Source organism: Hakea prostrata, chromosome 10 (genome assembly GCF_041222555.1).
Source record: "Hakea prostrata isolate BN-2017 chromosome 10, UWA_Hpros_2, whole genome shotgun sequence".
In the NCBI taxonomy this organism is placed as follows: Eukaryota; Viridiplantae; Streptophyta; class Magnoliopsida; order Proteales; family Proteaceae; genus Hakea; species Hakea prostrata.
The window spans coordinates 27,077,632-27,091,994 of record NC_142609.1 but is presented as its reverse complement, the minus strand read 5'-3'; the positions used below and the strand labels follow the sequence as shown (position 1 = coordinate 27,091,994).

The following is a 14,363-nucleotide window of genomic DNA, read 5'->3' as shown; positions in this document are numbered from 1 at the left end:
GGACTGTAATGCAATAAGAATAAGGGAAATACACAAACAAAAACACAAACCTTCTTGCAGAAACCAAGGTCTGTAAGAAACCTGGAAGTGCTCGAGAAGAAAACTCTGCAGCTTCTGAACCTGCGCAAGTCATATATACTTCATTCTCATATATGCAAATTAGAATAATAGCAGATACAATGGTTACATGATGCACCTCGATGACCATCAAAGATCCCAAAGACATAAATATCCTTCCGGTTACACATTTGAGGCATCAGAAAGTGTGTGTCTTCCATGCTTTCTCGTCTACCACAAGTAGAAAATGAACCCCAAGATAGTACTGGGTGGTATTCCAAAAGATCATTTGAAGAATCATCAGGCCAGATTGTTTGCATAGAATTATCTACGAAAGATCCTCTTTTTGACAATTTCTCCCCTTCAATAAGCCAGTTTACACTCTCTTGACAAATTGGTGGGATCCATTCTGGAAGCTGATCACTGGTAGAAACAGAAGATTTTCCAAACAACTTTTCCTCTTGTTCAACATTGTTCATTTGTTTAACAATTGAATCCACTTCTGCAACAATATTATCAAAAGAAGGTCTCTTATTTGGATCGGAGTCCCAGCACCTCTGTATTAATGACAATAAACTATCAGGACAACCAGATTCGGAATCAGCAAGAATTGGACGCAGTCCTTCAGACACCACAGCAGCTGTAAGCTTTTGCTCTGTATACCTCATTTCTAATACAGTGTGGGCCTGTAGATGAACAATACATGATTATATAACTGTCTACTTCAGAAGAATACAATCATAAACATGCATCTGAAAGGTCAAAAGCTCCAAATATTAGACAGTATGAAAATTGAACAAGATCAGAACAAGGGAAACTTCCCTAAACTGGTTACACAAAAATAGAATGGAAAACAAATTGAAATAGAGTTAGTCTAATATGCCAATAGCCGGTTACATGAATACAAGTTGGAAGGGTTAAGATAACATGTACATGACCAGGTGTACCTCCAAAGTGCATGAGGTCATGTACCCATACACATATAGTCCCCTAAAGCAGGAGCAAGTATATGAGCTTACATAGGGAGTCAGAGAATGGAAACCAAACCATCAGAATGGAAAGGAAAACTGTTGAAATAGAGTTAAAACTAACATGCCTACAGCCGGTTACATAGAATACAAGTAAAAAGGGTTAACAGAATATGTATATGACCAGGTGTACCTCCACAGTACATATGGTCATGTACCCATACACATATAGTGAATTCTTCCCCTAAAGCCGGAGCATGTGAGCTTACATTAGGGAGTAGAGGATGGAAAACTTCCCACCAAAGTACACTCCAGTGGGATCAAGCTCTCTTATGGCAGGAAAAATAAGACCTCAAAACAGCAGCACCTTCAGCAGAGTAACAGGCAAGTACTTGTTCTTCAAAAACTGAAGAAATCAGACCAGAAAATAGAAACCGTTAAAAAGAATCAGCAGTAAATCAGACTTGGAATAGCTCTGATCCTTCATGGGAATGATGATCTGACAAAAAATACTCTTAAAGCATTTTCAGAACACCAGAGCGTCTAGGAGATTCAACAGCAATCAAGGCAGCGGCAGTTGCAGTGGGTAAAATCAAGAGAGTGATTCTCAAAATCACACATATGAATCAACTCTGGTTTGCCCGGGGCTGTCATACCATGAGACAAAGAGAAAACCAGACAACCTGCCGATCAATGAGAAGAAGGTGGGGAGAGTTGTAAAGAAAGCAAGCTCTCCTCCCTCATATTCAGCATACAGAAATAATGATATCTTCAGTTTATGGAAACTACCACAAACTGGTTAAACCAAAATAGAAAGGAAGTAACTCAGATAAAGGAAGCCTAACATGCCTAGCACATTACATAGAGTAAAAGTAACGGGGGCAAAAGGGGAAAATGCATATGAAAAACACTATATAGTTCAAGATCTCGCTCTTGTGTGAGATCTCGACCGAGTTGGCGAGATCTCGGTTGAGATATGGTCTTTTTTTAGGCCAACTTGATGGCCCATCTCTGTGGGTTTTATGGTCGGCTCAAACTTGGTAGTTAACCTAGTTTAGGCCTTCCAAACACATTAGTGGCCATGGATTTGTGAGAAAACAACCCTAGGTATGATTCTAAGTCTACCCTAAGTGAGATTGATAGGCCCCTCATAACCAAGGTGTACAAGCGAAGGAATAACGGGGAGTACGCAATATCACCTACAGCTGCTGCAGGGGATCCAAATGAAGAGAAGACAGATGGCAGCCTCCGAATGGACAGCAACCACTAACCTGCTGTGAACAGAGGAGCAGAAGGGACAATCCAGGTGGCAAGAGATGAGTGGTGAATGTGTAAGAGTTTGTTATGCGTAGGAGTTTGTTAGAATTCAGGGATTATGTAAGGGAGGGGGGGGGTGGAGAGAGATGGGGGGGGGGAGAGAAGACACAAGTGAGTGCTTGAGGAAGGGGAAACCTCTGGGGGGTGGCTAGCCATTGTGAAGTGTAGTTTATCTGAGTTCCATTTAATTTGATCTTAATTTCAGAAGTGTTTATCAGTAGTAGAATCAGCTGTATTCATCAGCTATATCCAATCAAGAATGCCAATGAAACTGACTGTTACTCGAATATCATTCTGCTGATTATATTGTATTGAGTTCATAGCTTTCAGTAAGAGATTAATGGGGACTTGTTGAGGGTTCTATCAATCTGGTATCAGAGCTCATTGATCCCAGGGAATGGTAAAGAGCCGAATGGAGTCGAGAGTTGAGATTGTGGAGGCTAGCGTGAAGGACTTGCAGAATCAACTAGCATTGATTGATTCGAAATTAGGCAGGGTTGAACAAAGCCATACAGCATTTGTGAGTTAAGAGCAACCTACTTAAGGGAAAGTCCTTCGAGGTTGAAGAAACACCACCGGAGGTCTCCGTAACCAGAGGGGACGATTTGCCGAGTAACCTGTTACAAGAGCGACAAGTTCCGATTTCTATGGGATGACACGACTTCTTCCTCAGGTATCTGGAACTTCCCATCTTCAATGGTGATGACCCTAATGGTTGGACAGCTAGAGCCAAAAGATATTTTATGCTACAGGGCCTTACGGAAGCAAAGAAGTTACAAGCTGCTTTAATTTTTTTTGAAGGACCGGCGTTGGGTTGGGTGTAGTTTAGAGAACTGCAGAGCCCTCTCTATTCATGGATGGAAGTGAAGGACGAACTACGTAAGAGGTTCGGATCGACACAAGTGAAGACACCCATGGAGGCAATCACGGAACTCCGGCAGACTCGCACAGTTGTCGAATATCGTGGACAATATGAAACCCTCATCGCTGCCGCCAGTGCCAAAGAAGATGACTGGTTTCAGGGAGCGTTCTTGTCGGGGTTAAAATAGGACGTTAGGGCAGAACTCCAACTTTTCCAGCCCAAAGGGTTAACTCAAATTATGGATTTGGCCTAGTCCATCGAGGCCAAGAACCAAGCTTCACGTGGGCCTAAGCCTAATTTTCTATCTCAACCCATAAGTAGTTTGGGGCAACCCCCAGCCCAACGAGCTGTAACCTCTAGAACCGGTCTAATTATAATGAGCCGTGACCCACACTAGCGGGTTCGGTTACTCAAACCGCCACTAGTCCAACCACAGCCACACGACCAAATTTAAGGCAACCCAACCCTATCGCATTGTCTTCTTCGAAGGGAGACTCGCAGCTTCCTCTTGGCGGTAGCAGTAAACCACGATGGCAGACTCTAGAAGAGATGAAAGCCATAATGGATAAGGGTTTGTGTTTCCGGTACGACAGCCCATATTCTCGAGGACATCAATGTCCCATGAAGCAGTTACAAGTGATGTTGCTGCACAAAGGCGAACCGAGTGAAGATACATAGCAGGATGCCGCTGGAGATGTGAGCGGCAACGACGAGCAAAACACACCGATTACACAGATCGAACTATCGCACAGCCCACTAGTGGGACTCAACTCACCTCACACACTGAAACTCAAGGGAAAAATAGGTGATGTCTCAGTTGTATTGTTGGTAGATTGTGGTGCGAGCCATAACTTTATCTCACGGAAGATAGTAGAGAAGATAGGGTTAGCGATTGAAGGTGAGGCACACTTCCATGTTACATTGGGCGATGGCAAGAGTGTCTGAGGACAGGGAGTATGCCGTGGAGTACCGATCGTTATCGATGGTATAACATTTGTGCAGGAATTACTACCATTTGAATTAGGCGATGTAGACGTCATCCTGGGAGTGGAATGGCTATCATCGTTGGGTGATGTTCAAAGCAATTAGAAGATACAAACTATGCAATTCATATGGGGAGATAAGCAAGTAAAGTTGAAAGGAGATCCGGCGTTACTCAGGCTGGAAAAGACACTTCCGAAGCTCTGGAAGCTGGCTCAGAAAGAAGGGGAGGGTTTTTTGTTGAACCTGATGTCGGCAGATGTACAGGACGCTGTCAACTACAACGAGTAGGTGCAAGAATTATTAGATGAATTTGAGTCTCTATTTGCCGAACCCAAAGCACTTCCACCTCGGAGGCCCTATGACCACTCGATAAGGCTGATCAAAGGCAGCAACCCACCGAATCTCAGGCCATATCATTATCCTCATGCACAGAAGAATGAAGTGAAGCGGTTAGTCAGTGAGATGCTAGCTGCTGGGTTAATACGTGCAAGTATTAGTCCCTATTCGAGTCCAGCATTATTGGTGCAAAAAAAAGACAGCAGTTGGAGATTTTGTGTCGACTACCGAGCACTTAACAAATTAACAGTGCCAGATAAATTCCCCATACCAACAATAGATGAGCTACTTGACAAGTTTGGAGGAGCTCAGGTGTTTAGCAAGTTCGACCTTAAGTCGGGTTATCACCAAATCAGGACTGTTGAAGGTGATGAGGAGAAAACAGCATTCCGGACACATGATGGACATTACGAGTTTCTCATAATGCCCTTTGGGCTCTCAAATGCACCAGCCACTTTCCAAGCATTAATGAACAAGGTATTTCGAGAACACTTAAGGAAGCTTGTGTTAGTGTCTTTTGACGATATATTGGTGTATAGCAGATCCTTAGAGGACCATTTAGGTCACCTTCAATTGGTCTTAAACCTCTTGAAACCTCATTACTTGGTGGTGAACAAGAAGTGCTCGTTTTCCATGACTACTTTGGACTACTTGACACATAATTTCAGCGGATGTTGTAGCAGCCATGGTGGGAGATCTCGCGAGATATCTTGCTATTTTGAAATAACGAGACGAGAGGAGAGACGAGATCTGAGAGATGGGAGATCTCGCCACATCTCGCCGAGATCTCGCCATCTCTCTCGCTGCAACCATCAAAACTTGCCAAAAACTTGATTTTTGGCCGGAATTTATTGGGGATTCAACTTCTAAACATCTTTAAGACATTTACAACATTAGATTATCATCATTCAAGCCTATTTCAACTAGATCTTCAACAAATGTTAGATTTTCCCCCAATTTTGAATTTTTTCAAATAGAATGTTCTATAATGAGTGAGTGAGTCTAGTATAAATATATGTTGATCTACTAGCTTTGATCTAAACTTTCATGGAAACAAATTTAATATGACATTTAAACCAATATGTGACATACTACAATGATGAGTTGACTTGGGAGTCATATGTGGCCACCATTCAGAATCAGTTGATGCAGAATGCTGAGTGATACTCTTGTTGTCTTGTAGTCTTGTAATCTTGTTACTCACATACTCTTGTGCTTGTTAACTTATGGATTATGATTTTTGACTTACTAAAAGTTTAAAACTACTTATGGTTGTAAAATTTTGAAGACATTTAAGTTCTTTGATAGTTTGAAGTGTAATGTATTTGATACTTGATAGTTGATAACATGAATTACTTGATATCTCTACATTACATGTTGTCTAATCTTGCATTTCACAGCATTTCGGTTTTACACATAGGGTTGACATAGAAGACATACTTAGGGTTGTTTTCTCACAACTCTAAGGCCACCAATGTGTTCAAAAGGCCTTAAATAGGCTAAATACCAAGTTTCAGCTCAACCGGGGCCCTAAAACCCACTGAGATGGGCCACCGAGATTGCGCCAGAATTTTGGTAGATCTCAACCGAGATCTCGCCATCTCGGTCGAAATCTCGCTATTTTGGAGTGGCGAGATCTCTACTCTCGACCGAGATCTAGCACCATGGTAGCAGCAGACCCACAAAAAATACTTTGCATGTTAGAATGGACATTACCAAAGAACATCCGAGCTCTTAGAGGATTCCTTGGTTTAACAAGGTACTATCAACGCTTTGTTTGAGATTATGGGAAAATTGCAACACCTCTCACCAATCTGTTGAAGAAAGATGCATTCCAGTGGGACGATATAGCTACGAACGCCTTTGAAGCATTGAAGATAACGATGACCAGGGTACCTGTGCTTAAAATGCCTGACTTTTCAAAGGAGTTTGTAGCAGACACCAATGCTTCTAGAGTGGGGTTAGGAGCTGTCCTCATGCAAAAGGGGCATCTCATAGCCTTTTGGAGTAAAGCTTTGTCCCAATGGGCCCGTGCCAAATCAGTTTATGAAAAAGAGTTGATGGCTGTGATATTAGCCATTAAAAAATGCCGTAATTATCTATTTGGGGTAGGCATTTCAAGTCTCGCACGGACCAACAGAGCTTAAGATACTTGATGGACCAATGGTTAGTCACTGAGGATCAGCAAAAGTGGATTATGAAGCTGTTGGGATATGATTTCGAGATCATTTACCGTTTGGGATGTGAAAACAAGGTAGCACACGCATTGTCCCGGCAGATGGAAGGCACAATACATCTCTCGAGTTTATCGGCAGCCATTTGGGAGGAAGACGAAAGTCTAGAAGACGAAATTTAGCAATCTGAGCATTATAAAATGGTGATGCAATCAATAGTCAGTGGCTCTACAGAATTTCCGGATTACAAGCTGAAAAAGGGGACATTGTTTTATAAGGGATGCCTGGTCATTCCCGAAAACTCCAGTTTAATCCCTAAGCTGCTGGCTGAATTCCACTCTACTCCCTTCGGAGGACATTTCGGGTATTTTCACACCTACAAGAGATTGGTGGCAGTAGTGTATTGCATAGGCATGAAGCGGATTGTGAAGGAGTTTGTAGCCAGCTGCAATGTATGTCAACGGAGCAAGCATCTTGCCATGAAACCAGCCTCTTCCAATTCCCGACCAAGTGTGGGAAGACATCAGCCTCGACTTCATTGGTGGATTCCCCAAAACCCGAGGGGGGGACACTATAATTGTGGTGGTCGATAGACAATCAAAGTATGGACACTTCATTGCCATTACACATCCATATACAGCCAATGAGGTAGCCATGATTTTTAGCAGGGAGGTAGTAAGGCTTCATGGATTCCCCAAGTCAATTGTGTCTGATAGAGATCGGGTTTTCATGAGTAGTTTTTGGAAGGAGCTCTTCAAATTAGTAGGTACTAACCTTAAGTTCAGCAGCGCTTATCATCCACAAAAAGATGGGCAAACGGAAGTGGTCAACCGTGGGTAGAAATATACCTCCACTGTTTTTGTGCTCGGCAACCGAAAGACTGGACTACTTGGCTTTCTTGGGCGGAGTATTGGTACAATACTACTTATCATTCAGCCACCAAAATGACCCCCTTCCAAACTGTGTATGGCCGAGCACCCCCACCTTTGCTTAAGTGGGAGGGGATTGATCCAAGGTGGAAGAAGTTGATGTTCTCCTACGTACACGGGATAGCATCCTCAATGAGTTGAAGACCAATTTGCGTGTGGCTCAAGACCGCATGCACTCCTCCACTAATCAACACCGAAGAGATGTCACTCACCAAGTCAGAGAGGAAGTTTTTCTTAAACTTCAGCCATACCGCTTCAAGAAGCTCACCAAGCGCCCCAATGACAAGCTCAGCCATCATTACTATGGTCCATATCCTATAGCAGCTCATATAGGCCCCGTTGCTTACAAATTGACACTCCCACTCGGCTCCAAAGTTCATCCGGTCTTTCATGTGTCACAACTAAAGAAAGTGGTAGGTCTTAACATCACCCCTCAGCCGCTGCCAGCATGTTTAGCAGAAGATGGAGAACTCCAACTCACCCCGGAAGAGTTATTAGACATTCGTTATTCACCTCGAGGAGCACTTGAAGTGCTTATTAAGTGGAAGCAGCTACCTAGCTGTGAGAACACTTGGGAGGACTTCCTCGAATTGCATAACCAATTTCCAGATTTCCACCTTGAGGACAAGGTGAAACTGAAGGGAGGGAGCATTGATAGGCCCCTCATAACCAAGGTGTACAAGCAAAGGATTAAGGGGGAGTATGCAATATTACCTACAGCTGCTGCAGGGGATCCAAATGAAGAGAAGACAGATGACAGCCTCCAAATGGACAGCAACCACTAACCTGCTGTGAACAGAGGAGCAGAAGGGACAATCCAGGTGGCAAGAGATGAGTGGGTGAATGTGTAATAGTTTGTTATGCATAGGAGTTTGTTAGAATTCAGGGATTATGTAAGGGAGGGGGGCAGAGAGAGATGGGGGGAGAGAAGACACAAGTGAGTGCTTAAGGAGGGGGAAACCTCTGGGGGATGGCTAGCCATTTTGCTGTTCTAGTTTATCTGAGTTCCATTTAGTTTGATCTTAATTTCAGAAGTGTTTATTAGTAGTAGAATCAGTCTGTATTCATCAGCTATATCCAATCAGGAATGCTCAATGAAACTGACTGTTACTCGAATATCATTCTGCTGATTATATTGTATTGAGTTCATAGCTTTCAGTAAGAGATTGATGGGGACTTGTTGAGGGTTCTATCAGAGATATTGAAATGCCGTAGGATTGGGTAATACAACATATAATGTAGAACTTTTAAGGCATATAAATGAAAAGCAAGTACATCAAATATATCAAATAATTTAAATGTCATCAAAATTCAATCTATACGAGTATCACAATCTCAACTCTCCATAATAAAATAATAAAATAACAAAATTATACAACCATTAGAAGTTCTATATAAGTCATAAGTTTATAAGACAAGTATAGGTTCTTCCTTTGGTGTAGTAGATGTGCTAAGAGCAGTTGCTTCTAGGACAACTAAGGTTTTATTTATTTGTACTCACTAAACTAAGGAGTCTAGAAGTCTACCTAATATATCATAGTAGTTCTTCAATTGAGACTTTGAGATGGTTTGCTAGGTTTTTAGTTTCTAATAAACGAAGCATGCATTGTTAGATTATGTGTTTTGATTCACCTATGTAGTTGTGATGATTCAATTTATTCATACCGTTACATTTAAGAAGAGATAGAGTTGCATTGTACTTACATCCCCCTCACTAAGTTTGTGTTGGAAAGCTCACCCCTCTTGAAATGTTTCTTTAGATATCGTGATAGGTGATATTCAAGAATTAGAAAAGTATGCTTGATTGGCGCAAGAGATAGAAACACATGATGCTTGTTGTGTGTGTCCACCGATTGCTAATTACTCATGGTGGGAGATCTCGCTTTTTCAAAGAAGCGGGACGAGATGGAGATCGAGAGCAGAGAATTGGAATATCTCACTCGAGATCTCGCCATATCTCACTAAGAAATGGACTTCAAATTCTGGAATACTTCTACCTAAGAAACTAACCTGACATTCCACATCACACTTATTTAGGAACACAAGGAAGTAATTGCACCAAATATTCTTTTCCATACATTGATCAATGCATTCTACAGATAATTTTGTTTGCACATAAACTGTGTTCTTCCTGTGTGTTCTTTTTCACTCATCAAAATTGTTTGTGTAATCAACATTCGGGCTCTCGCTAAAATTTTGGACGCAAACATAAAATTCTCACAATGCAGCTGGACTAAAGGGTTCATCTGCTGGTTTAATGGTTCTAAACCAGGTGCACCATTTCAGTATTATTTGTACCACACATTGGAATTTGGAAGGTCCTCTTTACAAAATAATATACATGCATCTGCACAAGTATTTGTAAGGGATTCCATCTATGAGGTGACATCCACAGAGTAATTGAAATTTAGAACAATGGCACAAGTATTTGCAATAAGGCAATACAAATAGAGCTGAAATCTTATAGATAGATGGACCCACTGACTGGGCTCACAAATCAACCAAGACACAGTGGGCAACTTAAAAGACAGCTTCGAAAATCCAGTGGAAAATAAAACTTCTCTACACAGAAATGGAACGCCACAAATAAAAAGGAATACATTAATACTCAAGAGGGGCATCTAGCTGAAATTTAGTATGGTATTTAACATGAGGCCAATCAGAACCATTTTCTACATAATCATACGGGCCTCAATTGCCATATAACCCTTTCACATGGCAAAACACAGTGTCAATCTAGAGATTTTCTCTGGTATAGCAAGACTATATAAATTTTTTCCAGTTATAACTATTGATTTTCAGCAGATTTTAGTTTTATAATAGTAAAAATCATAGTTGTCAAGGCGACATCTGCATAACCGGGTCTCAACTTGGTTCCCTAGGCATTACTTGATTGGTGTAACCTTAGCTGCCCCCCCACCACCACCACCACAGTGCCTTGAATAGCCTCAACATCTTGACAACTATAATAACAACATAAGAAAAAGCTATCCTTTACAGCAGTCAAGTACAATATACTTTATGGCATAGAAGAAAATTCGACTGAAATTGTGAAAAATTTGGTCGAAATGTCTGCATTTTTCAAAAATGAAACGAAGTTCCAATTATTTTGGACATTTAAAAGTGTCAAATTTCGACAAAAATTTCGAAGATTTCAACCATTTCCCAGGTTTCGACTGAAATTTCAACCATTCCAACTTGTTTTTCCATAGTTTTTGTTGATTTCTATCCCATTTTCACCTAATTTTCACAACTCTTTAACCTTCAAACACCTCTTTTGCTTTTTGCCTCCAAATACCTCCTAAGCCACAACAGCTACCAAGGAACTCCGGCAACAATAAAATGTGAAGCATGACCCATACCCAACAGCTTCAAACTTCCCCCTTTTTTATTTTTGTTTTGTTCATGCCTTAAATGATCTTGTATTGCCTTAAAATTAATATATATTTAGCCTAGGACTATGATCTATGATTGTGTTTTGTTAAACTTATCCTTTTATTATTTGCTACAATTTTTTATTTTCTGATTTTAATAATTATTTTCTAAAAATATGTTTTTTTATTTTATGTATATATGATATACAGGCTTCAACTTAATATATGTGAGACACCATCACTTGATCTAGTCGATCATTTTATTTTATTGACTTTTTGTAAATGTAACCATTCTACCAAACAATTCATGTATGTTGATTATTCTATGCTTGTATGCAATACAATTTGCACTTATTGGAACCAGTCATTTGTTAGTATACTTGAATGATAAATTTTCAATGATTTTTTTTTTTTTGGCAAAATACTAGTTCCATTGTGTTCATGGTGGGAGATCTCGCGAGATCTCGCCAAGATCTCGCGAGATATCTCGCCTTTTTAGAGAGGCGAGACGAGATCTCGGGGGCATCCGCCGAGATCTCGCCCCGGAGACTCGCCAAATCTCGGCGAGATCTCGCTAACGGGACTTTTGGCGGATTCACTCGCCTGCTAATTCCCCCCATAGGATTGTGCCAGTGGCATTTAGTAATCCAACGGTTACCCAATTCAAACTAAATTTAAATTTTATTTAAACCCACCCATACATTTGAATTTTATTTAAACTCTAGTTTGTTGGGTGATTGTTGGATTACTTAAATACCACACGGCACAATCCTATGAGGGAATTCGGAATTGTAGGGAAAGGAATTACAGACGATGTGAATCCCCTTTTTGGCTGCTTTAGGGGCTTTTTAAAGCCCCTGTCTCGCTCGAGAGAAGCATATCTCGCCTCTCTCGAGCCTCTATCTCGTCGCATCACCAAAATTGGCCGGAAAACTCCATTTTTGGCCGGAATTTGTTAGGGATTCAACATAGCAACATCATCAACTCATCTACAACAACAAATTGAAGCATATTTGTAGTGATTCAAGCATATATCAAGGGATCTTCAAGAAATGTAAGATTTTCCCCCAAATTTGATTTTTTTCAAATACAAGGTTCTACAATGATTGTATGAGTGTGATATAAATATATGTTGATGTTCAAGCTTAAATCTACACTTTCATGGAAAAAAATTTAATTTTCTGTTATTAATTTTTTTTTTTTTGAATTTTCGTATTTAAAAAATATATTATCTAAAAAATTAAAATTAAAGATTATAAATAAATACTTATGATATAAATGTGATTATTATTTATGTTAAACAACATTTAGAGGGCTACAATCTCATGTATTAATATTTTGATTATCATGCTTGCAGTATTTTTTTTTAATTTAAATAATTAAATAAAATAATTATGAAAAATAATATTTTATTAAAAAATTATCTGTTTTTTTTTTTAAATGATGCTTATATTATGTAGTTTATTTTAAAAATACAAACATGTCTTATTGAGCATTGTATATATGTTATCTTAGAACAAAGTGTGTGTTTTGTTTTATAAATTATTTTTACAAAAATAATTATAAAAATAATATGTTTTAAAATTTATCTTTTTTTTAATGTGCTCATATTATGTAGTTTATTTTAAAGTTTGTTTGAGCGGTATATATGTTATCTTAGAACAAAGTGTGTGTTTTGTTGTTTTATAAATTGTTTTTACATGTTTTTATGTATCTAAAAATTATTCTAATGATTATTTGGGAATATTCATGATTCATGTATGTATTTCGGACTTTCGGTCTTGTACATTTGAATCTTAAATGGAAACTAGTGGGAGTGGCGGCACTGGTAGTGGGACTCAGGACATTGCTTGGCAACATGGGGATCCACTAACTGCTGGCAAGAAGAAATCCCGATGCAAGTATTGCCTTAAGACTTTGAATAATGGTGGTTCAACCAGATTAAAGCAACATTCGGCTGGTGGTTATAAAGATGTTGCCAAGTGTCCCAGGGTTCCTTATGAAGTGCAAAAAGCAATTGTAGCAACTTTAAGGGGAGGGAAACAAAAAAAGGAAGAAATGGCATAAAAGCAAAGGGAATTTGAGGATACAGTGCTATCTAGACCTACTCTTGATGTTGATGAGGAGTCAAGCGATGATGAAGAGAGGAGGAGGGTTATGGGTGTTGAGTCACGAGCCGAATGGAGACAGATGAAGGTTGCAATGGAAGCTAGCAGACAGTCCTTACATGCTGATAGTGTGAGGCAATATGAACAAACAAGGGGAGCAGGTGGTTCGGGGTCAGGGGCATCCATGCCACCTAGACATAGTTTTCAGGGAACTGAGACTGAGAGGACCGAAAGGAGGAGGAGGAAGACTACACATTATGATTCCACATTTGACCAAGACCCCTCCCTCTTCAACCAACAAGACATCTATCAAAGAAGCATTCCCTATATGTTTGCTGGAGGTAGAGAAGGCAGTAGGGAGGAGGAAGCTAGGTTATCAATCAGCAAATTCATGCTCTATAACAACATTGCACCCAATGTAGCCAAAACACCATACTATCAGGGGATGATCAATGCAGTTGCTAGGGCAGGTGTAGGGGTTAAAGGCCCAACAGCTTGGGAAGTAATGAATAAATATTTACCCAAGGTAAAGTAGGAGGTGGATGAATACATTGGTTCATTAAAAGAAAAATGGAGTACATATGGTGTTACAGTGATGGTTGATGGATGGACTGGTCCTACTAGACAGTCCATCATTAATTTCATGGTGAGCTGCAATGGAAAGACATCCTTCCTCAAGTCAGTGGATGCCTCAGATAAGATCAAAGATGCTGACTACCTTTACAAGCTTCTTAGGGAGGTGGTCCTCGAGGTAAGGCCAAAGAATGTTGTCCAAATTGTCAAAGATAATGGTGCAAACTTCAAAAAAGCTGGTGAAATGTTGATGAGGAAGAAGAGCAATAGGATCCACCTCTTTTGGACACCATGTGCTGCTCATTCGATTGATCTTATGTTGAAGGACTTGGGGAAAAGAAAGTCAATCAATACTGTGGTTGAGAGGGCTAGAAGGGTAAGTAATTTTATTTATAACCATGGTTATGTGCTGAAGATGATGAGGAACCACTGTAAGGGTGATCTAGTCAGACCTGGATTGACTAGATTCGCCACCAACTATGTAGCTCTAAAAAGCTTCCAGAAGAAAGTGGTGGGTCTTCGGCACATGTTTGCAAGTGAGGAGTGGTTTGGTTGGCGTGGATCTAGCCATCCTGATGCAGTACTAGCCCAACAAACCATTGTTGATGATTCCTTTTGGAGGCAGCTGAATAGGACACTGGGCATTATAGAGCCTATTGTGTTTGTTTTAAGGATGGTGGA

General features: G+C 40.2%; 1 protein-coding gene across 1 annotated transcript in view; it reads right to left on the bottom strand.

Moving 5' to 3' along the window:
* The window catches only part of LOC149002390 (protein kinase family protein / protein phosphatase 2C (PP2C) family protein), an 89,943-nt gene that overhangs the window by 29,735 nt on the left and 45,845 nt on the right, over positions 1 to 14,363 (bottom strand). Inside the window, exons 7-8 of the mRNA XM_089136303.1 lie at positions 197 to 743; positions 51 to 120 (exon numbers count right to left, since the gene is read on the bottom strand). Coding sequence (XP_088992429.1) covers positions 51 to 120; positions 197 to 743 — 617 coding nt within the window. The remainder of the gene's footprint in view (positions 1 to 50; positions 121 to 196; positions 744 to 14,363) is intronic.